We start from the raw sequence: 27,094 nt of genomic DNA, 5'->3' as shown, positions 1-27,094 counted from the left end.
TTTGACTTCTTGACGACTATAGAAGCAGACTGCTTGACTTGCTTGCGCCATGAAACTGAGACAAGCCAGCTCCGGAAAAGGATTTACCTTCATATTGGATATTTCGACATTATAGTGACCCAAGGTGCGGCTTTGGGAATGTGACATCGGTACAAAAAACAACAACGTGTCCTCGGGGAGAATCGAGAAGAACACTTTTTTGGAGCGAAATGTACGGCAGCACTTCAGCGTATGTCACTGAAAAAGTGGGAAAGGTGACACTGGAGATGGATCAAACGAAACATAGTTAGTGTTTAAAAACGACTATTTGACAGATTTGCCTGTGCGTACAGGACAGGAATTTCATGATAGTTGAATATTGCCTCATACGACAAAAAACTGCCCATATTTGTATTCAGTTCAGTTGTCCACGTAAAGGAGATGGCATGATTGAGAAACCTAGACATGGGCAGGTTTTGTGATTTATGACCCATGGACAGCCCAAGTAATGGGTTCTTGACTTTCTGGTTGATATTACAGCGGTGTGAGACGCAGATTATGGAGGTGGCGGGGGGAAATCTCTGCAAACATATTTGACTTCGTTAACGAGCGGAGTGTTATGCGGTTTGGATGACAAATTGTAGTCAGTTTGGAATCCGTAAACAAGTTTGGGCGATATCTGATCCATCACCCGAACCTTGTTATGGGATTGTGGATAATACCGAGATGTAATAATGATATAAGGGACGTGATTGCTAGCATGGGGACGTCACTTCATATCGGAGTAGGGTGGCCAGATTTCATTATTTAGACCAATCGGATAACGTATAAGGACGATAATGTAAAGGATCGTGTCGTGTTCATATCAGGGTTTCTATCCGTCACTTGAGACCATATATATATTGCACTACTGCTTTCTTATTCCTGTTATTCAATTACTTGTACTTCAAATGTTGCGGCGTCAGATAGTTGCCACAATTTTTACAATAGCGATAAACAGGAAAGCACACGACATAGATTTAATACACATGTGCAATTTTTGAGTGTTTTTTAACACACAACCACAGAACCACCTAAAGAAATATTTGATGCGATTTTGCCTTTTAATCCGCCTGAAAAGTGTTTTAAGCGTTTCTTGCGTACATTTTGAAGTTATACACCCGAATAGAAAAGGGGCTAGGTTTGGTAAAGCACTGTATGGCCACAAATGCCATACCATGAAAGAAACCTACAATTTCCTACATCGCGGAAGTAGATTACACCAAGGGAAGAAGCTGTCGGCAGTAATCTGAATGAGAATGCACCAATTTAGCTGAAGTCATTTGGGAGCAATAACGCACGAAAGAACGTTTTTGATTGAACTCGTCTCGCATGAAATGGAACCGTTAGATATCAACAGGCTGCTATACTGGCATCTACACGTACCGTATGATTATAAATGTCTACCACAGGGCGACAAATCTGCTGTAGTGTAATGGCCTTTCTGACGAGACGTTAAATTTGACGTGGATGTTTATCTAATTTGACAGGACTGTGCCAACTTAAATGAGTATAGGTACATATGAATGGATATTGGCAGCTGATAATGGCTGATATCGGTTCGAGTGTTAAGTATCTAAATATCTTCAGAGTGATGAAACGGAAAGAAATGGTACGACCAATTTTTGGTGATCATGAACAGCAACCCACGTTGAAGCCTCTGGAGTAGCTATCGACATATATTTCACTGTCGCTGAGGAACAGCGTATCAATGTTCGATCGATGTTTCACATAATGATACGACGAGGTGATGAGTGTTGGTAGATCACAATTGCAAAGGAAAAACATTATGAACTGCAATCTGCAAATCTCATGCACTGAAACTAGTTCGTTATCATCCGTTTGCGAAACTGACGCGCCTATTTTAACGTGCATGCGACTCGTCACTTGAAAAACACACCTTTAGATGAAAATATCGTATACAGTAGTCACATTTCAGACGATCCGCATCCTACACCTACAAAATCTGCATAGAAAATATAGATCCTTTTGTCAGCTAATGATTGATAAGCCTAATCTAAAGAATGAGATTATTCCGAGATTTACTATATAATCTGAGATGCGTGTCTCGGGTTACGCACTGACGTGCTCCTACGCAAATTGACACTATTGATTATCATTAGAATGTCAAGTGTCAGACAACAGCTTATGGTACTGAGGATGTTGCCGTTTGACACTGATGTGATAGGATACCAAGTAGATGATAGTGAATTTGATCGAATGACATGATATCCTTCAATGCACGAAGTACTTGCGGTTATTTTCCGAGAGTACGCAAGTTCGCCAATATACATGCCTATTTTCTGCTCAGTAGATTTTTTTCATGAAAATCCTGAATTCCTTTGGTTAATGTACTTGAAAGGATTACATTAAGGTCATTCCGATACCTTTTAGCAACGGGTCCATTGCAGCAATGGCGGCCATCTTGAACGTGCTTCCCATTTGGTGATAATTGTTCGGTTCGCTACCCGTACCATGTAATTTTCGCGATAACTCTTATATTTGTAAGTGGCCGGATTTTAATATTTCTTTTTTAAATAGCATCAGAAAATATTGGTTTACAGGTCAGAACGACCATTGGATACATAAAAAACAAACATGCAGCGTTTAGTTCAGGTCTACAGTGAAAAGTCAGAAAAACTTGGTCATTTGGCTTTGTATTACTCTGTATCCTCGTTATGATACAAATACTTGTCAAGTCTTGTCACAATAACCACATCAACAACAGTTGTAAATATAAATTGTAATACGTGTACTTCTTCTTGATGAACGGGCAAACTACAGCTTCTCATCATAATCTAAAATCATGTCAAGTCCCTTGTCCCCATAGCCACGCCGTGACCATACTGCACAATGCGTTAATTCAACGGGTTCGCTATTAAATTCGATTAGGCTGGTGTATTTACACAGCTCCAGTCGAGTTGAAGAACTCTGATAGTAGATCAATGTTGACTTTCCACACTCGCCGAGTTCTGCCATGACGATATTTCGACGAAATCTCCTTTTAAGCCAATGATGCATCTTATAGCAAGAGAGATAATTAAACGTTGAGACCTTATCGCATTAGTAAATAGCACTGGTGTTCCTTAAATGGCGTTGAAGTCTCCTCTATTCGCCAGCTCGATGGCTGAGGCGCATTGCACTGATTCTTCAATATTTTAGTGCACTTGACATCATTGTGATGTGTCTCTAACATGTCAGAGTCATATCAGAGACATTCGAATTCTTCAAACTAAGTTGTTGAAGAGAGGTTCAGAGAGTGAAATGAGAAACAGATTCAAGATGTCACATGCATGTTTTTCTGGGCTTGTTTTCGTCTCTTACATGTAACGAAAATATAAAAAGAAAACATTTGCCTCGCGACAACCACGTTTACAAGAAATTCTGCATCCCCATATATCCAAACAAGATTCCTGGACATCGTCACAATAGGAAATGAGATTATGGATAATCCAGGTCTAGCTATGTGATCAATCCTGCGACATCAAATAGATAATTGACATAGATCTATGAGCCATTTCAAGATGATTCGCCAAATGATTAGGAGCACAGGGGCGTGAAATTAAAGGCAAAGTTTCCACCATGCTCCTTTCGATCACACGGTGACACTGGGGAATCTCATGAATGAATGCTGCTTTTACGTTCATGCCAAAGACATGCCTGGTTTTCATCGACAGGCTTTAGAGAAAGGCATGTCTCATTACTGTCAAGATATTTAAAAAGCAGCTAAAATCTCAAAGAAAATGTAGGTATGATTTTCGTTAGATTAGTTATTTTAAGCAGAACTTAATATAATTTTTGTTCTTAACACTCGAAATAGCAGAACATATCAGCGCAAGTCAAAATGAATACCTTTCCTAATTTTTAACAAGTTTCCCCTGGTGTTGAATAGTGTTTATCTTTTGTTTTGGAAAGAAGATGTGTGTGCGTGTGTGGAAGGGGGGGGGGGGGCGGAGAGAGAACTTGTTACGTATGGCGTTTTCACCCTTCCTGCCTCTCGACTGCAACTAAAATACATTGATACTTTAGGCAACCACACAATAGAATAATTCAAATACGCTAAACAAACTGCCAATTGAAACATTTTCCGCTGATGTCTACACTTCGTTTAGCTTTTAAATGTGGGGAGGGGCATTTGGCGCATCACAAGTCCTTCCGGCGTGTACGAAAAACTGGCAGATTTACTGTCAAATTCACACCACACAAAAGAGGTATCAGAAAGCAACTAGTCAAACGTGTCAGAATAATAAGGATCGTTCAAATGCTGTTCTACTTCTGCGCAGAGCTACATTCGTTGTCTGTATAGATTCTACACAACATGCAATGATCTCCTCAAAATCTGCCGGGCCTCCAGTTAAACATTGAGAATACGTATTTCACATAACGAATGCATGCGGAACATAGCCCCGCGAATTAAACGATGCTTTATCAGAATGGATCACATTGCGAAATAATTTAGACATCAATTTAGATTCATTCAAGCAGATAAATAAATATTTGCTAACCATTCAACAGCTGACTTTTTCCTAAAATTGTGGTTTGGTGAAAATTGGGCATAATTCGCTAGACTCGCCGTGTTGTTGGGTTGAGGTGAGGTATAGAGCAAGCTACGCACATGTTTTGGAAGTGTATACCTTAGATGCGGTGACGAAGCCCGTGAACATATGAATAAGGTTATTTATTGTTACTCGAAGTAAACTTAGTTTCCGTGTGGTACCAAATTAAAATCGTGAATTTTGTCAATACTTCTTAATTTAAATGTCTAACTCGTGGAACATTCCATCTACAACATCATTGCAGGCATCACACATGGTATGGTTTGTAATATGTAACGCTTCTTTTTTAATGCTTTCTCTTTTATAGACTTACAATTTTTTCGGTGTTTTCCGAGAATAATCACATTTTCTCGAATTTTCACGAATTTTACTGAATGTTAGTTGTAATTGTATATGCTCTTTAAATTCCAAAGAAAAACTGGGCTACTTTTCTCATGTCATACTAAAATGAAATGTACTCAATTCATGTCAGTTTGCGAATTGCCGATGGACAAACGAGACTTAACTTGTGAAGCAATTTGATGCTAGAACTAATCAAACCTCTTATCTTCTGCAACCCGTTTATTTGCCAGCGGAATTAGCTATTTCTGCTCGCACAACTCCTGGCACCGGAACTCTTGGTACCTCCCGAGTGCAACCGTGGCTGGACACCATGACGGCATGACACTAGACTAACGTCAGGATCATTGCCGTTGTTCTTTCATGATGTCATGATGCTGTTCCTTGCTTCCACGCAGCGAGTTGACAAAGCATATATCTGCACAAAGGATTATTGTTGCAGGCTCACTCGGGTCGAGTTGAGATTAAGATATTATTTGTTCATTGCAGGCAACAAACCTGATGGCAATGCCCCGTTGGTCCTTCAAACAAGGTGTCATAGAACAACAACTTACTGCAGATGAGCATAGACCACCCGAATCATTCTTTAAAGATAAGCTGAATTTAAGGAGGACGATTGCGTCATCCTGACAAGTCACGAATCAATAAACGAATCCTCTATACGATCCCTGCATGACCAAATGCAATAGCAGTCAGTACTGTATCAACATGCAAAAGCACGTCGATGCCTACTTGGGCACGATAGCTTGATATCTGACATTCCGATATCGTCCGTAACATAATATGGAATCTCAGTCAAAGCCATCGATGTACCATCCTGGGAAGACTGGCTTAGATATTACTCATTCATCCCGCCATGACCCCTCCAAATGTAACATCTAGTCTGTCCCATTACGCTGAGGCATGCCTGTACATTGCTAGTGTGTAGTAGAAAGAGCAATTCATCACTTCTGCAACACTGTCTATGGACATTGCAGTTCATTCCCTGGAGACTGCAAACGACTTACTATTTCGGTCGGATTGCTTTTATGTGAAACTCAAGGCTTATGAACTCTATTTCAATCGAAGTGCTGTGTGATCGAAGAAGCCAGGCACCGGGTAAAGGAAAGTGAAAAATCGAACATGCCCAATGATCTTCCATCACGACATGGGACCATTCAAGATAGGAAAATTTATGGGAATTCACAACGTCTTATCACAGCTTTTCTGCAGATGATACTGTTTTATGCTGGCACTGTAGGTCTGTGAGATTTATTAAGAAGTTGGAGATGGGCGCGCGGAGAAGACGTTGGTGTCTTATGCTCTTTGAACGAAAACATCGGCTGAATGCCACATTGATTGGCCTAATGATAATGATATGATGGAAGGTACCAGTTTTACCCGAACCTACCGTGTTTTTAGTTTTCTTGTACATATAGCGTCCAGAGTTAACAAGAATTCATGTTAGCCTTCTCAGCAAACGAGTCAAATTAACTTTCACCAAATGCCACTTAGCTAATGGCCAAGTTTGAAGGTCCACTACTTAGGACCATATTTATTGAATTTTTCTTGAAACATGACACTTCAGCTTCAGTAGCAATATATAAATGGCTTACATGCATTGTTATGATCGGCGCTGGCCATGGTCCTCTGTACTTCATATTGGTATCGCTCGAACACGATAACCATGTACATAGTTTGTCTCTAAAATGCAAGGGTTGCTAGGGGTATAGAGAATCACTATCCCGAATCGTTACATTTCCCTGATATATTACTATTTAGAAGATATATACTGCCCGTGCTTTATATCTTCAGTGTAGAAGTGGCGATGGCTAATCTTTTGCTAAATGGCTATACCATTACTCAAACAACGAAGTTTCATATGATGTTAATATCAAAATAATGTTTTCATTTTAACTACGTCAAGAAAATCAATTGATCATTGGAGGTCATGGAGACTGTCCAGCCAGAAACAGCAGCGACAGCTGGGTTAAATCGGTTCACTGAGAGTGTGAATATATTAAAGTAGGGGTATCATGGATTGCATAATTTGATAGAAGTCTTTTGAACACAAGTTAGACTCAAAGTAAACACTGCGATTCAGATTAAATGTCTTAGCAGTATCTAGTCTTTGATCGATGCCATATCAGAGGAGCGTATGCTCCGACACACAGTTCATCCACTATATACTATACTACATGTAAGAATTTATAACTAAAGACGTTCGATATCTTTCGTATTCGACAGTTCATCGATACTAATAAACCATCATCTAGTCATCACAAGGGCAGGTGAAATTAAATTTTTACAAAGTTATGCAACTGGTGAGGCGTTAGATAAGTTAAAGAACAAACGCTGGTTCAACGAAGTTACAAACATTGCCCGACACGGAAGTAACATTGTACCATCTTGTCCCCGACATTCTTGCATTATTGTATGTATCTAGACTTGTACTATAATAATGTCCCAAGATTGCCGCTCCATTTGACATGCTCTTCTCGATTAAATACAAGATCCTCACGTAACCTGGGGGCATACATCCGTACTGAGACACTTGATTAATTAAACGTATCTGGCTACATGGCACACAGTGAAGTACATCCCATTATAATGATAACGTGCAGTAAGGGTGAAAGATTGCACGCCATCATAGCATCAGCGCCGCTGTGATTTATCTCAAGAAGACATATTCTCATCAAGATTGCACAGTCTGGTTCGATGATGGATCATTATTCACCTAATCAGTGGATGATCTCGGAACGGAAAGTTTTTGATGTCAATTTTGTAAATGTGAACATGAATCGAAACATCTTGACCGTCCCGCAGAATTGGTTGAACGACTGTTCCGCCGTTGCTAGTTATCTAAATAGTGACCAAACCGAAACGAATGAACACTCGTTTTTTTCGGGTTTTAAAATGTAAATTCCTTGGTTTTAACCAAACACAAGGACTGTAGGGCCGTGGTTGTTTGAGGTGATAGGGGACATCCTGCACTAACATGCCATTCCAGTCGCTACGATAAACAACTCGAATTTTTAGTCCCAGCCTCATCCGAAATCCACCCCAGTTTGCAATCGCAGATTATATGCCCTGCGTTATGACAACAAAGACGACCCAATATGCACTAGCATCTAGCTGTGCAGAACATTCCATCAAATAAAGAAAATGGCATATGGTTATCGACTTTAGATCCGGGAGTTTCATATGTCTCAATCAATATCAATTATCAATTTCTACAGTCACGGAAGTTAATTTCATGGCTTGTAGGAAGGCTTGCCTTTGTGGCCTCCGGAAAGTGACGCCATGCTGTGGGGTCGATCTCTCTTCACGTGCCACTTTTTTTGCGAGAGATGGCAAAAGCTGGGATTAAATTTCTTCAGTAGTCATGCAGGGTCTTATGAAAACAGCCGTTTTCCTAATGATTGGTGAAGATGTAATGGGTTTATAGGAAGAGTCTTAAGTACGATTTTGATTGAGGAGTGCATACTAAATATTTTCTAGCTGATTCTGGTATAGATGTGATCAAAATAAAATGTCAAATGCTGTCACCCGATTTCTGTAGCAGTTTTTTTTCAAACCGCGCTGCTTTCGTTGGGCCACTGGATCGCTTCTGGGTATTTTTCAGCTATCATAAGTCCTGTAATAAAAGGATAGTACATATCATGCCCGACAATGTGATGGAATAATCCATGAGTACAACTGCGTGCATAGGCAGAAACAAAAAATCCAAAAGCAATTTACTCGCGTAATACCCATGGTGGCGTGATTACCCCACGAGCAGATTACAAAGTTGGGACAGCATGGTTTTTTCAATGCCTGGTAACTACCTTACATTGCCTTCGTGCCTTCAGTGCTTCAGGCAGGTGAACAAAGACGGATAAGGTATAGTTTGTAATGTTACCACCGTGTCAAATCCCTCTCTCCACATATATATATACTGGTGTGAACAAAGACGGTTCTAGGCCTATGAATATTACCACCATGTCAAGTAGAGAGGCACCCTTTTCTTGACATGGTGTTGTGAACAAAGACGGGTAAGTTTGTTGTTGTGATGTGACCACTTTGTCAAGTGGAGGAACACTCTTCCCTTTCTTAGTCAACAAATACAACAATGCGACACACACTCATTCCATACGTTTGTTCTAATCAAGGTTGAGAATTTATAATAGAATACAACCTGAAACGAAATCGATTCGTTATAATTGGTTCCGTTAAAACTGAATCTGTCAAGCCAATAAACGTCGAAGATTGTCTCGTTAATCATGAATGCACAGAAATTGCACCACGACAACGGCAATGGAACGTATAATACCCTGCTGCATCAACGAAGTCCCTGGGAATGCTAAGTGTGGTGTTGAAATGTATACGGATATTCTTTCATCGACAGATGCCAATTATCTCGATAGTTAGCACCGCCAGGTAGGATGTAATCAAGCGAGTCAAGTAGAAACCATCTTAGAAACCGACCGAATTGATCTTCTATCACTTTTTTCCCCTTCCCCTGCAACGGCAATTTATGCCGTTGTATGATCAACAACAAGTCTAATCAGAGGCAGAAATGTTCAAAAGGAGGAACGCCCCAATCTGTCTTTGCCGTACTCTGTGAGGAGTTGTGCACATGTATTTGCAAGGGTGAAGACATACATCGTATCTAGCATGAATGTATGAAACACCTTATTGTCAAACACGTTGCCAACACCCCTTAATAGCTTGTAACAACATTTTTGAAGTTATAGACGCCGCTATCTCTAGGTGATCTCAAACTTGTCCTCACCCACGTATGACTCATCCCATAAGGAACAAGCCTCGGTTATCCAGAATGTCGGCAACCAAATCCGTTACAACTTCACATCTGTGTTTCTATGGCCAATAAATCAGTTCTCAAACGAGCCCAATGGCAGATTCGGATGACCACAATCTTTGGGGAATAGATGTCGAGGATATGTCTATTATTTCTACAAGGCGCCAACGCGTTTCTTCTGATCGCAGTTTTTAAGGTAATTTCAAGAAGAGTTCTCCAAAAAGTTTGGCGACCTGCCGAGGGTTTTAAATGATTATGGCAGAGCCTCAACTATAATGATATAAATATTGAACCATTCCTCCTGGAGATGACGTTAAGTGGGTGTAGAATAGCAATATTTTAGTAGCATTTCCGTTCTTTCAAAGTTGCACGCTAGTCTACTGATCAAGGAGTGCATTACCATCGCAATGCATGCACAGAAGACAAGTTGACAGTTTCGGGTTGATTATATTTGCATATTTACAGAACCCGGGCATAGGGAAACCCCATGAAAGAGATAATATTGGTTAAAAGCTATATTCAGTCTTGAACGGGTAATTGGTGTGTTTGTGATCTTCGGATGAAAATGCACGCCCACCATGTTCATGCTCATATATGTCTTTACCACCTGACCTCATTATTGGAGATAGAATGTGCAAACACATTCGGATTCTCTACATTGCCACAGCGCCATACACATCTTCCGATCAGAAGAAGTCTACTGTGTTGGTCTTAAAAGCACTGGATTTTTCGGACTAGTTGGTCAGTGAGTGCCCAGACAGTGTGTAGATTATTCTCTTTGGTCATCACTGTCTTATTATCACCATGGCTGTATCACCGTTGCCACAGCAATACTATTTTCAGGCCTTTGAATTAACACCACGATCGGCAGAAGTAGGAACTTGAATTTGGTTACGCATGCACAGTCATGAGTGACCAAGGTGACAAAGCTGTTACCATTCACGAGCATGCGTAAGCGGATGCAAACTATGGAAATTTTGTTCGAAATTCAGCCGACCGCGGTGCTGATTGGTGTCCCTAAAGGAGTACTATCCGAGAATGCAACATCACTTAAATCACATCAGATCATAAGAAATGAGTTGACACAATTGATCTAATGCTCTCCCACCTCCCAACCGACACTAGTTCCACCAGAATTCCTTGGTAAATAGTTAAATCTAGGCTAGTAGATTCGTTCATGAAAGATTCATACGTAAGGCACTTATCGCGTTTGTCGAGGGATCGGAGACATCCAACATGGCTCACTGGTTAGTGGAGCGCGCCCCAGGCCGCTGAATTATTGAACGTACAGTCTCCCAGCATTTTAGTAGTTATCCGCAAGCTAATTCCCCCGATTTTTTTACCAGCTAACTTCATGTGACTTTGTTTTAAGGTTTCTGTATATAGAGATTTAGTTTAAAATGATACACCACATTGGCGAGCGTTCTACACCACATTGAAAATGTACAATGCACAAGTAAATCAAATAGAATTAAGATATCTAAATGTCTGAACTGCTACAACTAATGTTGGTTTGGGCCAGGTGCGGAACCGAGGCAGTGTGTGAGATTTTGATACTTTCAGGATTAGCATTGTCTGATCAAAACGCCAGTTCGATCCTAACTGCATAATACTGCCAACTGTTATAAACTTTTCAAAACACAGCACAGTTCGTCATGGAATGAGTATGTTACCAAAATATGTGTCACTTCGATTGACAAATCAAATGTATGGGTTATGGTCAGCACCAGCTGTCTGAAGACATCTTTAAAAATCTTAACTCAAAATGGAAACTTTTTGGCATGTTGATTTTAATCAGATATGTAGTATCCAATCCACGTTTTTCTACAACAAACATTCAACCACACAGTTATAACATGATAACATGGGCAAGGAATCGATTAATGTGTGTGTTTTATTTTTGTGGTTGAGTTAATGGATCATTAGCCAGATGAGATATTTGACTCAGAAGGCCCTCTGCGATTGTTTCTAACGGTTAATTCTTCTCAACTGATCTGATGATGATCTGGGGACGTCCCGTCACTGCTGCGCATCAGCAAAAGAAAAATCTTTCTACCACAGCAATGTCCCTTAAGAATAAGAATCTGCTGAGTCAATGAGGATAATAGCTGCGCTTGAAGCGTTATCATGTGTTGATTTGATGGACGATACTAAACGTGTATCTTTAGAGTCATAAACTTAGCAAAATTGGGGAGCTACGAAACGTAAGGAAGTATGGTTTGACCTCGCAGACATTTTACCATATCTTGCCACAGAGTGCATCTAACCAGGTTTGTTCGAAAATTATAGCGACGATGCAATTTGAAGTTTCTTATTCTGCTCATCTAGAATCTAGTAACCTCATGCCGCTGTAGAAGACAAAAATAGGTTTACAGCATTGCAATCATTTTGTATCTTTTTAATCAAAATTTGATGTCGGTGTGCCTCATCTCAGAGCACACTCCTGAAAAAAGAATAGAGTATTTTTACGTACATGTCAAGGCATCTTGCCAAAACATTTGGCACTGTGTTAACATGAACTAATCAATGCATGAATCACTCACAAGAAGCATACATGGCACTTTAGCACCATATGAAAATGTCATGATGAGCGGCTGATTATTCATTGTATAAAGAAATTAATCTAGAGAAAATACTGAGGGGATGCCCAGAACCATTAAATGTTTGAGAGGATATTACTCGAATAACACTTATAAGTAAACAAGTATCCTGGGATGGAGTCTAGGCTCCATACAATGGATTATTGGTCTTCTTTCTCGTTTTTCGTAGTGGTTTGAGTATCCCTTGGGTACCTTTTAGATGCTTCAATCCTCGGGCTCAAGTACTTAGACATTATCAATATATACACACTTGGGCACTAATAGTTTGAATCGGAGACCGGCATTTGCAATCCGTTCATGGCACAGTTATCATGAGTGAAAAACATTTGTACCGATTCAATTTCTCAGGCATTTTATATTACATTTGAGATAGCCAGATAAAAAGCGCCATGGACGGTATCAAAATGAAAAACTGATAAATCTGAAGTATTCCAATTACAGTCTCTGACATGTGTCTGAAGAGTTTAACCACAGCGTCAGAGTGATGGCTTCAAGTTGACTATCTGACTACTTTAGGTTTCTGGATCAGTGTTTGTCAGAGGGCAATTCTTGGAAGACCATCGTAATGGAAGCACTTAAGTGCCTAAGTACTTGACAGTGTATGATGCATTAAATTCGATTCAAGGAATGAGGGTCGGACATTACTAGCAGTGGGCGAAATCAGGCGTTTGCCTGGTCATGGTCAAAGTCAAATTTCAAACGTTGATAACTAGCTAGCCATTGGCGGAACAACTGGATAAGGTTGTCATGCTGCCACAGGCGAAATCATAAGATATTAGAAGAGATGGTCACTATGACCGAACTTTCCCCGTAGATTATTGGCATACACGTGCTCACATGCAGTTCTGATGAAAAATACTTCTATTAACAGTCACGCATAATGTATTCAATCTCAAAGCGGAAGAAAAAACCTTCTTCAGAACAATATATTTGCTCGTCAAATTCCCACCAGAAAAAAATAATTGCCCAACGGTGGTTTTAGCAATTGTTGATGTGTCTATCTCGGGACATCGCCTGCATATATTGCGAATAAAAAAAATTGATGGCTGGTCTCTTGTATTTCACTGCGGCATATACGTCAACTCCCAGGAACCCAAATCAATAAATGTACCTCATATATTTGTGCATCCCCAGCACAAGCATCAAATACATAAACCCATATAAGGTATTTCATCAAGATGAGGCATAGTTCACCGGATAGAAGGAGGTATTAAAATTATGCGGCCAATTTGTTATATTTAACACTTGAGGATGATTTACAAAATTGACACGTTCTTGCAAGTGCTGTCGAATCTGTTGTCGCACTATGGAAATCTAACTGGTTGTCAAGGAAACGGCAAATAGCAATCAATCGGATGCGCACCACTTCCGTCACTTCTCGCGATAATCCCATATCCACAATCGGGGATGGTGTTTTATTCGATGTTTACTTGAACTTGTTTGACTGAGAGGGCCAGCAGGTATTGTAGCAAACATGGCCAATGCTGGTTATCCATACCATATGTGTTACCCTGTAGATTTTAACAGAGGAATTGTCTATTCAACCTGTGCCTAGATAGTTTGGACCCCACCTTTATTTAGGGGAAGTTGTTTCCTCTTGTTTCTCTCTTGCAACTGTAATTGTTCGAAAAAAACACAAAGGTTTGCCCAAACGTATGGCTAGTAGCTTTGCGACAAGATCAAAAAAACTCAACGGGTACTTTGTTTCAAAATCCTATACGGCGGAAGGACTCGAACAGAAAGACGAGAGTGACTAGAGTTGGCGTTTTTCATATGCACTGTAGTTACGGAGACAACGTCTAACTTAACTTGTTTTGAATATCCAATACTTGTACTTCCTCTCAATTTTTTCAAAGAATTTGACATTTTACAACTTCGAAAGAAAGCCTTTACTTCAGTCACAAGATGCCGACTTAAACTTACCTGCAACGAGAAAAAATACAAAAAGACTAAATAATGGCAACTTGCATTAGATAACAATCAAATAACAACTGCATTTGTCAAGCTTGCTACCCAACTGTGGAGGCAAATATTATCATACCGGTCAAAGGATTATCATTATAACGGGTTTATCTGTGGAATATCAATGATCTTATAAGAGAGGTCAAATATAAATGCAGGTGGACTAGGCCTCGTTTGTCTGGTCTATAGGGTGCGATAATGAACTTAGTTTCCACACAAACAGCTCTTGATTGTCAACACTTCTTCTTATCAAGAAACAAGGTGATTAGACTGACAGGAGGAGGATCACACAGTTTGTTCTTCTTATAGCCCGCGACTCAACAGAAGCCAGGTTCCAGCATACATGGTTCCAACTACTGCTGATGTATTCATCATGGCCGTGCCTTGCATACACTTGTTTGATGAATGTAGTCATTTATCATGATTATTCTCAATGTTTTATATGGTGGGATGTGCCTCACCTTAAGTAGTCATTTTCGATCAATAGGGACATTGTTAGTTTAGTACGGAGATTGGAAGAGTCAGAGTTCTACGTGAAGGAATTCTGTATCAAAGTCGGCAGTCAGAAATCGCGTGAAATCGAGGTGTCTGATTCTTTCAGTTTTGGAGAAAGATTATTTTTTCAGGAACAAATACAATACTTGGTACGGGGGTGTTTGATTTGTGTTTCATATTATTATTTTCAACACGCAAAGTGTCGTCAATCAAGGGCGCAGAACCACATTTCATTTAAAAAAGGAAATTACACTGTCCCTTCGCCGTACAGCGGCAACGACCAAACACTACACCACATCGACTTCGAAATCGATGAAGCAGCATACAGATTTGAATTGTAATCTAAATGGCCACCTTGGGGCTACTATACTTAAATCGTCTGCTGTTTGCGTCTTAATTCTTAAACTGACGCCCTCAGGGAACCAAATATGAATTTCTAGGCATATTTGCATTTCACGATCCAAAATCTTATAAGGTCGTCCAACAACTGGAATATTTCTCAAAAGCATTGAAGAAAAATTGTATGGGGGTCTGCGGATCGGAAAGAAACAGATCTAGACATTTCATTGTTCATTAGGATATATATCACAACTATATTTTCACCAAGTTCAATACCATGGTTAGCAGCATGATCAATCGTAGACTGAATGCTATAACGTACAGTTAGTGACTTTCGTGTAGGTTGTTTTGAACAAATCACAATGGCCCTGAAATGCATGACAGTGATGGTGTATAATTTATGGAACCATTACACCATTGGTGCTGATCCTACCTGTTACCATTAGGACTCAATCGACAAGATCACCCCACAAGTCGTGTCTTAACTTTAAGTTTAATCACCAGCATTAATGAATGAGGTATCCACAGAGACGGTGAATAATGAAATGATTCCAGTCTGGCATGTCTGGCCCGCGTTTCATTGCGCTGAGACTGAAATAATCGGCTTATCCATCTTGATCAAGCATTAGGGAAATGGGTCTTTAGAGGAAAGGTGTGTGCCCTTTTCTACGCATTCGTAAGGCTCCGTATCCAAAAGCCGTTCCCTTGTGAACTTGTGGCATTGTCTCCGCGGAGTTTGTTCCCTAGTACAACCAATAGAACCGCCCAAAGCCCCAAAGAGTTTCATTCTGTGGCTGCAAGGCGTGTCGCAAGGTCACAAGCGAACACCGAACATGGGAAAAACTGTACATTAAGCGAACAGACTATGAATACGCAGCCTGAAGTAGGTACGATAACAAGGATAAATTCTTATCAATCGATGACCACTAACTCCAAATGTTTACCCCGTGGAATAAATAAACGTGGATATGTTAAAAACAGAAATATATAACCACAGTTTTCGTACGATAACCAGACGAAGATCATGTTAATAACGCACGGGTGTTCACTTCACTTTTCATATTTCGTTATTGTGAAAGCAATTTCAGTTTCGGATGGCAACCGCGTCTACACTGCCAATTGCATACAACAATCGAATTTGAAGCCACTGTTTCAACAATTTGAGAAACAAGGCTTGGAATAAAACACCGTGAATATTGCCTGTGGTGCTCCTGATAACACTAATGGAAAACCTGAATCTGACTGAAAAGGTCAATGAGAGCTTTGAGGGGTAATATTGGAGTCTATATAGGCAGCTTCTCAAAGCTTTATCACGAACCCGGCCAGAGGCACGGCATTGGATCTGAGGTAACCCTTATTTAATCAAGCCAGGTGAGATACACAACATGGCGCAAGATGCTGGCTGTTGGAACGCTGGAATTGACGTGATAAGGTCTCTGTTACGTTTAATACGATTTCTCATTGGCTAGCACTATGCCAAATGCTTAATCTTATTTCGTCTCATTTCGTCGAAGTCATGTGTTTGTGTGACCCACTCAGCTGGCCCCTGCTCTAGCCATTGATACTGTATCATCCATATCATCAACCATTTTGAAGAATATACAGAAACGTTTATCGCCGTACAAAGACTTAAAATGTACTTGAGACGCTTCGAACCCAACCCTTCAAAATACCGAGGACGCTTGTATCAAATCAAATGTAAGCAGCGTTAGTAAAGAAGATTTATTGGCCCAGGGTCTACCTCCATGTACAATAGATACCAAGGATAAGTAATATGGTATAGGCTGATGAAGGCAGTGCTACAAAACACTTCCATGAACCCAACATTGCTCCTTCATGATAACGCGAACAGAGAAAATGTTGTTCATCTCATATATAGTTTAAGGGAGAGAGAGGTCGACTTCAACTTAACGACGAGGGAATAAATTACCATTCTCTTAACTCTAATCTACCGCACGTCCAATTTTGATCAAGTGGAAATTGTTGAATTACTTAAAATCCGATGTAGATCATGTACCATTTGTCTGGCGCAGATTAAACGAGAGAGAAGCTTCCATGAACATAGGGAGATTGAAAAGCAGTGTTATTTCGACTACATGGGTACGAAATTGTGCTTTTAATGAGCTGTCGAGTTCAATGTTGTGAACAACCTGATCAATGGGGAGTCCCTGGTGATGTGGGGGGGGGGGGGTACACTTATATCTAACTTGTCGATTGTATGGGTACACGTGATAACTCAGGAATAGGAGTAGCAAGAATGGCAATGGCGAATGGCATCCTTAAACAATGACCTTCAATTCAAATGAATTGTACTTTGATCTACATTAACCATTGAATCCTAACAATAGAACTTTTATTCATTTTGTCTGAACTACTCACTTCGAAGATAGTCAGTTTCCAACCGATTGTTCAAAGCCAACGGAAAATCCAATAGAGAATCCAATACATTGCTAGATCTGGCGAACCCGCTCAAGCATTAGAAATAGATCTCAAAGATATCAGTAAACATGGAGATAACATGCCATCAGCTTCATAGCTCCATAAGAACAATTACATTGACTTTCAAATCAATCGGCTGGAAAATCGTGTGAGACAACTGAGTATTGGTGAATTATAATCAAAAAGTGGTCTCCATCTCATTTACATTTTCATTGGTTTCGTGTCAGACTTGCGGACATCACGCCAAGCTTTCTGAAGATTGCAATGGAGTATCATCGATACATGAGACGAGCAATATTACTTCTTATATACTTGGTATGTGCTATAGCAGCTGTGTATGACCCTAATTATGCACTGCTGGTATAGGTGTGGATTCGAATTATCAAAAACACTCCTGTCAGTTTTGAGTTTCTGAAACATTATTGTGCTTATATTCCCGACTAGAAACATAACAATACCCCATGGAATTCGAAATTTAATGAGGCCTACTAAAATTCTAACCATATGGCGTATATCATACAGTCTCCAGCAGCCTAACACACCATTATGGATCTAGGTCCCGCACCTGCAAGTAAACATGTATGTTAGGACCGTTAAGACTGTCTCATTCGTTGATACCAATGGTGGGAGATTTACTCAAGAATCTAACTTGAAGTATTTCAAGTCGATTTTAAAACGCCAGAAAGACATCACTACAATTGATATGGCAGAAGAATCGAATGCAGTGCCTTCGAAGGATGAAGTTTGCACCTTTTGTTCCTACCGGGGTCTCGAGACAAAAGCGGAATTCTTTTGCGATAGCTGCAGCGATGCATTATACTGTCAAGCATGCGCAACATCCCATAAGAAGATACCACGTTTCAAAAGTCACGATGTGAAGCCACTGGTTGCATTTTTTCGACACAGACGCTGTGACATTCATGGAGGTCGAGATATGAAACTCCTCTGTATGGGTTGTGACCGACCAGTCTGTGAGATTTGCGCTGGTGTAGATCACTCTGACCATGAGCTGGTCGACATAGGGGGTGTAATGAAACAAATATCAGACACTTTCGAGCCACTAAACGATGCCAAGCTAAAGGTATCAGCTATTCAAGAGGAACTGCAAGATATTCGGAAGAGAGAGGAGGGAGTCTTCGCACTGGTAAAGGAACAAGCAGAATTGATCATTGATGAGGTCCGCAAAAGAAGGGACCAACTAGTTTCAGAAATAATGTCGAACGCAGCAGGAGCGAAGATGAGCATGGAAATGGCCAACCTTGGTAAAAGTATTGAAGAGGTAATGAAGCAAAGTCAAGACATTTTTGCGACCGGTGTAAACAATGTACAGCAATTTCAAGCCGCAGCCAGTATAAATGATACTTTGACCGAAACCAGATTGGATGCTGAAAGGAATATTGGAATCATGATAAAGAACATGAAAATCACATCAGTTCCAAGATTTAGCCCGGAGAAAGACATGACCTTGGGGAAGCTGGACTCCGTGGATATGGATATTATCGTCACGAACGCGGACCCAGTCAAGCTGCAATTAGGTGGCACATATCGGAGACATCCTTGCTACAGGATACCTAAAGCAGTTATGTTCATGCAGGAACGAGGAAACGAAACTCAAAAAGAGGTGGCATTCTTGGAACAGCAGGACAAACGTGGCGAACTAAGAATGGCGATTACAGAAGGTGGAAAACTGGCCGAATGGCGACGATCTGTTGACAAGGCAGTCGATCTGATTATCAACACTGATGAGAAATTGGTTATATTGTGTAACGGACAGAAAAATCGCGAGTACGTTCCATGCGTTAAAATCTACAATGGAAATGGGGGATACCATTCTTCAAAATGGCTAAGTGGCCTCCCACACGTGCGAGGAAAAACGGCTTTGTCATTAGCACAAACCAAATCTGGAAACTACGTGGTTCTCTGTAAGTATTATCCAAGTCGATATTCTATCTACTTGCTCAATTCCGATTTCACAATGTTGGTAGGCCCGATTAACTTGGATACTGAGGTGACGAATTTGATACAGGATGGTGGGCTGAAGATTCGGTGCCCAGGATCTACGGATATGTTACTCATCCAAGATGGAAAAGGTGAACAAATAATAGCACTTTCTTTGCAAGTCCGACATGGCTCGCTGGAATATTTCCATAATGGGTCAGCGGGAGACCTTGTGCATTTTTTGAAGGAGATGCGTCCGATACTACCACCGATTCAAGGCTACTATATTCTAGATATGTGCTGCGACGGCGGTAAGGTTTACCTGTGCATCAAGAGACAAAACCGCACCAGGCGGTCACCTGAAGCAGGTCCCCTCCTATTCTATGAGGCAAGGTTCACAGCTAACAAGTGGGTATTCACATCCATTCCAGTTTTTGATCCGACTGGTAGGTCGTTTGGCCAGGTGGAGAGGGAAGAGTTGCTTCATCTTGGAGTGCGACAGGCCACCTTGATGTGCTTGCTGTACAGCCCGATTCCTCTAACGGAACTGAAGGAAAAGCGAGATCCAGGAATGTATGTTACTTGGTACCAAGGCAAGCTGCCTTGAATGAATTGTCATGATATTAGCATGTTAAGAATTCAAGCTGTTGTCAAGTATAGGCGTCAACAAGAGGACAAAAATATAGGTCGTCTCATGACATTCAATGGTAATTGGGCAGAGGCAGTTTTAGTTTCATTTTATATACTATATCATACATAAATAATGTGTAGCATTATAGTGCGAAAGCGTGTAAAGATGGGCGTCAAATATTAGAAACGGTAATGGAATGAATTCGTTTTACAAAACTAGTGTATTCATGTAGCTAGCAGAACGCTTTGCACTAAAGTTAAAACACTCTTCGATTTTACATTAACCTAGTTAACAGGTGAACCTTTTCAAAGAATGTGTCCACCTGGAAGAAATCAAACTTTCCGAAGTGTAAGGCTGGCAGGCGTATTCTGTCGATCTAGCGTAACTGGAGCCCTCAAAGTAGTCCCAATTATAAGGTGTTATGTTATAATATTGGTATGTAGAGCAGCGCACATTGTGTTATTGCCCTATCTACTACTACAATGGCCAGGTGCATCCAATCCGATGGTACGTGTACTCCAGCTACTTTTTTTTGCAAGCAACACTCTACAACCGTCACCAGATTTGAATCAGACGATCAAAGATGGTATGATTGTAATTGAAATTCAAAACTCCACTCGGTTACAAATTTGATTTCCCCAGTGCTTAGACTGATGACAATCACACCAATTAGTCGCAACGCACATATCAAATGTCAAGACTATTAATTCCAGTGCAATTAACGTTTCGATTTCGTCTCTTTAATGTAGTTTTCTTGTCGAGTGTAAAGCTTAGTGCATGTTTACTGTTTGACTCAGGCTGAACACAGTACACGTCATTGATATCTTGACGAATAAATGCTTTAAACGTGTAAGCCATGTTCTTGCTGAATAAAAAGGTAGTGGATGTAGAAGCAGTGTTCCTTTTTGCATATGGTATATATATGTGCATATAGCCTTGTTACTAGCTGCATTGATAACATTGAAAAAAACCCCGAATGAGACCAGCTACGGCAAATAAAATCCACAACCATGAATCTGAATCTGAATGCATGATATGCCTTTCTATTGGAGTGATTTTCCCATGCATTATTATTCACCTAAATAAGACCGTCGATCATGAATTTCTCTTAATATCTCCGCATATTATCAAACATGCCTTTTTCATCATGTCTGCGTTGACGGGACATCCCGCAATCAAGCCAAATAGCGGGAGGACAAGTATCCATTATTCAGTTATGGCGTCAATTGAATCATGGGTGCCTGCGCTAGTTCCCCTGGCCATGCTGAATCTGTTATCAGCAGCTGTGGAGCCAGAGGTTAACTGCGGCACAAGGTTCCATTTCCATTGATCGGCCAGTGCCCGGAGCGGCCCCAGGCATAGGGGAATAAGTGGTGAGATCAACTGATATATCGCTGACGTTGCGCCAGTAGCGATGAGACAAGATAGGTTGACGAACCTTATGGAATATTATCAACTTAAGTCCTTGGAGTGTCTTCTTCACTCTTAAGACTTCCTTAAATCAACGAATGAATCACTCTGAATATCGAGAATGCCTCTGCAGACACAGGCGTTAGTTTCTCCATCGTCCACTGTTGAATGAAAGCATGCTCTCGCGCGGCTTGGCTAGATATCCATGGAAACACGAAGTTCGTTGAGATGACCAGGTGATATCAATGAAGGTCACGCCAGTATAGCAATATGAATGTCGCCTGTTCCCATTATCTGCTTCAAATTGAATCTATCTCACGATGTTTCCGAAGGCATCGCAAGCAAAATAGACACAGTCGCTGTTGAGTAAACATCTCCAAGAGGTAATACAACTTGAAAAGAAGAGCAGTGTCAGTTACAGCAAGTGGAGTTATAGAAAATGTAAGAACAGAAAACGTGTCGGCCCTATGCTTTTCAATGAGTAGCCCTCCGAGTTCCGGTGTTAAGTTGGACAATTTGTGGGCTATCTGATAATGAGTGAATTGCATATAACATCGAAATTTATGATTCCTTAAATTGACCTTTATGTCTCCCACTAATCGCAGGATCCTCGCTGCCCGGTGTTATGTTAAGCCGTAATAGTATAGAATTCTCACGCCGTACACTTCAATCTAAAGGATAGAGTACTGCATGAGAGTACATGTACATGTCAAGAAATCGTCTGGAAATGTGAAGACCCGTCCACCCTGCGGAAGATTGAAAATGTCTTCATGATTAGATCTATATAGTATATTATTTTACGAGAATCTCCGCCAAAGCATCTGGCAAAGTATCCAGCCTAAGCCAGGCAACGCAGCGTTATCTCAGCCTTTGAGCTTCTAATGTCCATAAATCGCGCAGTCATACGTCTACGGATCCATAGCCTTACAATAGCATGCATTGGCCGCTTTAGAGTAAAATGGACCTATGTAAACAGTGAGTGACAGGTATCTTACTTTATCTTCTTCAGATAATGAGAAGAAGTTCTTGTAGAGGTCTGTCTAATCTTTTGTACTTTTTTCTCCCAATGATCCTCTAGGTATTGAACATGTTTTCTGCTTCTAGAGGCCGGTAAACCGGATATTCAAGTCCTGACGCTCTGAAGCTCTTTGAGATAGTGATGACTTATAACCAGTGAGATAATTCTTACTCTCGGCTTAGCATAGGGTACAAGCAACAGCCTTCGACTTTGCCAACTGCGCGGACCTACAATCTGATCACACAGGAGCTAGGCAGTCTGGCTTTGCGCACAGTCCAAAGAGAGAACCTATCAATGCATTCTCGCAGGGAATATATAGGAACAGCGTCTGATATCCTCTTCCAGTGCCTCAACTGAAGACCAACTGTCACAACAAAGGCATACCGGTAATCAGGTTAATAATCTTGACTCGCTGAGTGCCTGGTTGTTGCGGGTGTCTACACGCCACATCTCCTTCAAATTGTCATCTATACAGGCCGCTCCCAAGATGTGACTCTGTGATGTTTGTAGAATCATTCACGGTATTCATTCGCATACCCTAGCGGCATGGAAGAAAACGAGAAAGGGAATGACGAAGGGGAATGAGAAGGCAGACCAGCTCGACAATAAAGGAAGGAAAAGGAAAAAGCGACCTGCCCCTTACCGACAAGAAGGCAAAAGCAAACACCTATTGCGTATTTGAACAAGTGGAAGGATGAGAACCCGGTACATGATGCACCGTTGGAAACGACATTTACCAGGTTTTTGGAGACAGAGAATTGCTCTGAAAACAGATGAATCTATCAACATATCGAGAGTGACTGTCTAGCGAACACAAGATTACCGTGCATGTCAGGAGTCACCTTAATGAAAGAAGACTCAGATATGAATGAACTAAAGCTCTGACCATGTGTATCCCTCAGCATGCAAAGTAATAGGGGTTCCTGGCTTTAACCTGTGGAGGGATCACGCTTACGGCGACGAGGCATTGGCAAGTGACTGTTGGTAAGATAATATAAGATGCCAGTCATAGATAACCAAAGCACCGTGATCTCAATCTACATACAAACTCGGTTATGTTGCTGATCAGTAAGTTGACATCTCCGAGATGAAAACAATTAACACTGAATATAGAGGGACTTGATCTGTTGTATTGACCATGATGATAATCATCATTAGATGTCAATCAGTCTGTATAGAAATCGAATCTAATACCTATTATGAATCAATACTAACAACATCATTACGGCTGTTGCCATGATTTTGAGCTATTTTTATGACAACATGCACGATCATCGATGATAAAAACTAGTGATGGGTTAACATGCTTTTTATCATAACTGCTGAATTTGGATAGTTATTGAAATAACAACCAAGATGATGTGACCCGATAAAGTCATAAACTTGAGGGAAACATAGACACGTTGGAGGAAACTGTGTGGCTTTTAATGCAAATATCTCAGGAAAACACAGGAGACAGAATGAATTTTAACATTACGGTAAACCGTTTTGGCTGTCCTACCCGAAAGCTACATATCAGAGTCGTAATATGTGACATCATCAAACAGAAACAAACTATTATTGGGCTTGTATTTTTGGCTTTGGTCAGGACCACCTTTACGAATGATCTGATCGCGCAAGATGAGCTTCAAAGGACAATGCGATGCCTGGGCCGAATGCATACTGGTGCTCCGTATTGCCATATTAATCAGCAAAGTTCGAGCAACAGATTGGGAACAACCACCTGTAGATTGCAGGCAAAAGATAAATTATTTTTGTTTTTCTCTCATCAAAATCCGGGAGTGCATTGGGTTCATCAGAGCATTATCGATTGCACTTCCAAGCAACGTGAACACATGTACCGAAACCTTCATGAATATGAGGGAACGTGTACTGCAACGTTTAATTGAGACTTGTTTCATTTTCCAGGGTCCTGATGACAGCTCCAATATTGACAGGCCTTGGGCAATAAAGAAACTGATGTGTTTAAAGCCTATCGGGAATATACATGAGCACATGTCATGCATGTGTGTCATGACACTTTGGTATTTGAAATACGGTATCCGTGCTCGTTTAGTTGGCATTTGTTTCACTGCGTCACCTTCATAAAATAATTGCCACAGTCATATTTTCTACTTTTGAGAAAAATGGAAAAGAAATATTCATTCCCTAATTCATTCAAATTTATTTTATAGCTATCTAAGGATAACATGTTTAAACATGACAATGAACACGCAATTGATGATATGTCTTACTGGTGTTAAACAACGGATCAAGATGACTTAGGCAGTTTTGACAAATACCCAAATGCGAGTCAGGCAGTTTTATATCTGACTTAGGCAATTTGATTTCTGAAAGCAATAAGTAAATCTGCCTAAGTTCCAAGCGTGACTTAGGCAGTTATTCCATTGACCTTCCTACACACCAGGAGATGAGACATTGAGTTAAGCACTTTTACGACAGGTAACTGTTATGGTAAAGAGCTGACTTAGGCGAAAATATCAATTTGGCCAAAAAAAGGACTTTGGCATTTATGTGATGAGGGTGATGACTGGATATCATATTAGAGCCTTCTGTTGTGAGCGAAAGCAGCTACGCAGTGCTTTCTAAAATTATGTTGCATGCAGCTTGTTAATTGCCTTTTGCATAAAACATGATGCAATTAATGGAAGTTTTTTTATGTCATTGCATAATGTGTGTTGAGGCGTTTTTATGATATCTAACATCCCCGGGCAATGATGAGACAAAGGGACTCTGAAATCTACTATTTTCAGCCACTGGTTTCTTTAGTTAAGCACATTTCAACCCAAACGAGCTAGACTCAGTCACTTCACTATCACTGTAGTTAGATCTAAAAGTGATTAAATTTGCTGGGTCCTTGCAAGGCTTAGCATTGGTGAAAAAAGCATTGATTTCGGTTTTCTATTTGTGAGATATAGCACTTAGTATTCATTCTGCTGAATTCTTGCTCCCTTGGCAGATGCAATATACATGATGAAGCCGCTCGATATATACAAACGACACCATTAATAGTATACATTGAAAAACTTGAATTTCATGAATTTAGAGTAGATCATCTGAATGTATTGTCTCCATAACTTATAAATCCATTTGCAATACTACACATTTGCGTTGCGTTGCTCGTATAATATCCTGGTCTGTGCCTACATGTATGCGAACGAAGAACCTAAAGGCCAGTTTATTTTTCAGCAAGTTGTATTTTCATGAGACTTATGCATCTGTTCTAGACATCTCTACATCTAGCAACGGGAGAACCAAATTGCTCTTTTAAGCATGAACGGAAATGCCGCATGATATTTTTCATTTGTGGGTTTTTTGCACAGTTCTTATGTAAGCAAAAACGGAATTTGTTTTGTGTCTATAACCTATTTCAACCATTTTTCAGTATTTAATCAAACCTAAAACTTCAAGAACAAAACGTACTATCTTTAAACTGCATGAGAAGACATACCACATGTAGCAAAGTTAGCAGCGGCTTACATTGTGAGATGATTCCGATAAATCCTACATATCATCTTAGGAGCCAAAGATGATATCCCCAGTGACAAGAGTCGTGAGTGTTCTTCCACGTTCCTGAATATAACTGTGACTCAAGGGACAAAAGTAACTGGAGCTATACGGTCTTAAATGCATTGTTCATTGCGGGGAGGGGGGGGGGGGGGTGACTGTCTATCTACACCTACAGAAACAGATGCTCACGCTTTATCTTTATCTTTATACACAGTGGTCAGGAGGGTGCAAGCTATTCAACCGACTAGGTCATGGGAACTGGATAAAGTTTGCTAGAAGGTGGTGTGCCGCTAAAACCTTGCGAAAAGCCATGCAATGCCTCTCAAAAGAATATACCGATTTAATACACTCTTAGTAGTCCTCATTTTAAGCACAGTTCGATGTTGATGACAGTGGAGGCCTCTTGGCAACAAATAACCTTCCCTAACATATCATGTCGTCATTTAGTTAGCGAGCTGTTTGATAGTATCAAGGAGTAAATTCACGTATCCAAATTCAATCAAACGCAAAAAGCTCTTGATCTTCAAACCAAGTATGCTAGTGACGGTGTGATAGTATACGTGATCAAGGGCCATCAATCATCTACGAATCAATTCCAGCCTAGAAATCAGTTTCATAAATAGAACAAAATCCATATTTGTAAATTTTGAAGCCAGCGCCACACTTAACTTGGTGAGATAGTCCTACTAATATAGATAATCTGTACAAGCACTGCAAACAGATGTCGTTATCATTGATGACTTGCATTCTGGACCATATTCTTCATTCATTCTACCATAGTGAATGACACGGGGGAAAATCTACTATTGACAAAAAGAGGCTTTCCATCGAGCATGCAGTCGTGACTATGAATAAGGGAGAAATTAACCTTAGCTGAAAAGTGGGAGGAAGAGACACGGTCTGGAATACGTCGATGAGAGGACAGTACATACTCTACATGGCTGGGTATGTGTGATACGCTTGTGTTATATGGTGTGTTCTTCAGGTGTACAGGGAATAGATGATGATGTATTCCAATATACCAACATCTGATCTGTTCTAGTGTTGTTAATCCATTGA

General features: G+C 40.5%; 2 protein-coding genes across 4 annotated transcripts in view; one reads left to right on the top strand and one right to left on the bottom strand.

Annotated features, from left to right (window-relative positions):
- Positions 1-27,094, bottom strand: part of LOC135493373 (neuronal acetylcholine receptor subunit alpha-10-like) — a 208,254-nt gene that overhangs the window by 110,363 nt on the left and 70,797 nt on the right. The window lies entirely within an intron of this gene.
- On the top strand, positions 17,842-20,977 carry LOC135493365 (uncharacterized). The gene has a single exon (XM_064780679.1). It carries the CDS (start codon positions 18,106-18,108, stop codon positions 20,071-20,073), a length of 1,968 nt encoding a protein of 655 aa, XP_064636749.1. The 5' UTR covers positions 17,842-18,105; the 3' UTR covers positions 20,074-20,977.

This window comes from Lineus longissimus, chromosome 1 (genome assembly GCF_910592395.1).
Source record: "Lineus longissimus chromosome 1, tnLinLong1.2, whole genome shotgun sequence".
Lineage (NCBI taxonomy): Eukaryota > Metazoa > Nemertea > Pilidiophora > Heteronemertea > Lineidae > Lineus > Lineus longissimus.
The sequence above is the reverse complement of the archived record's forward strand: the minus strand, read 5'-3'. Positions and strand labels throughout refer to the sequence as shown.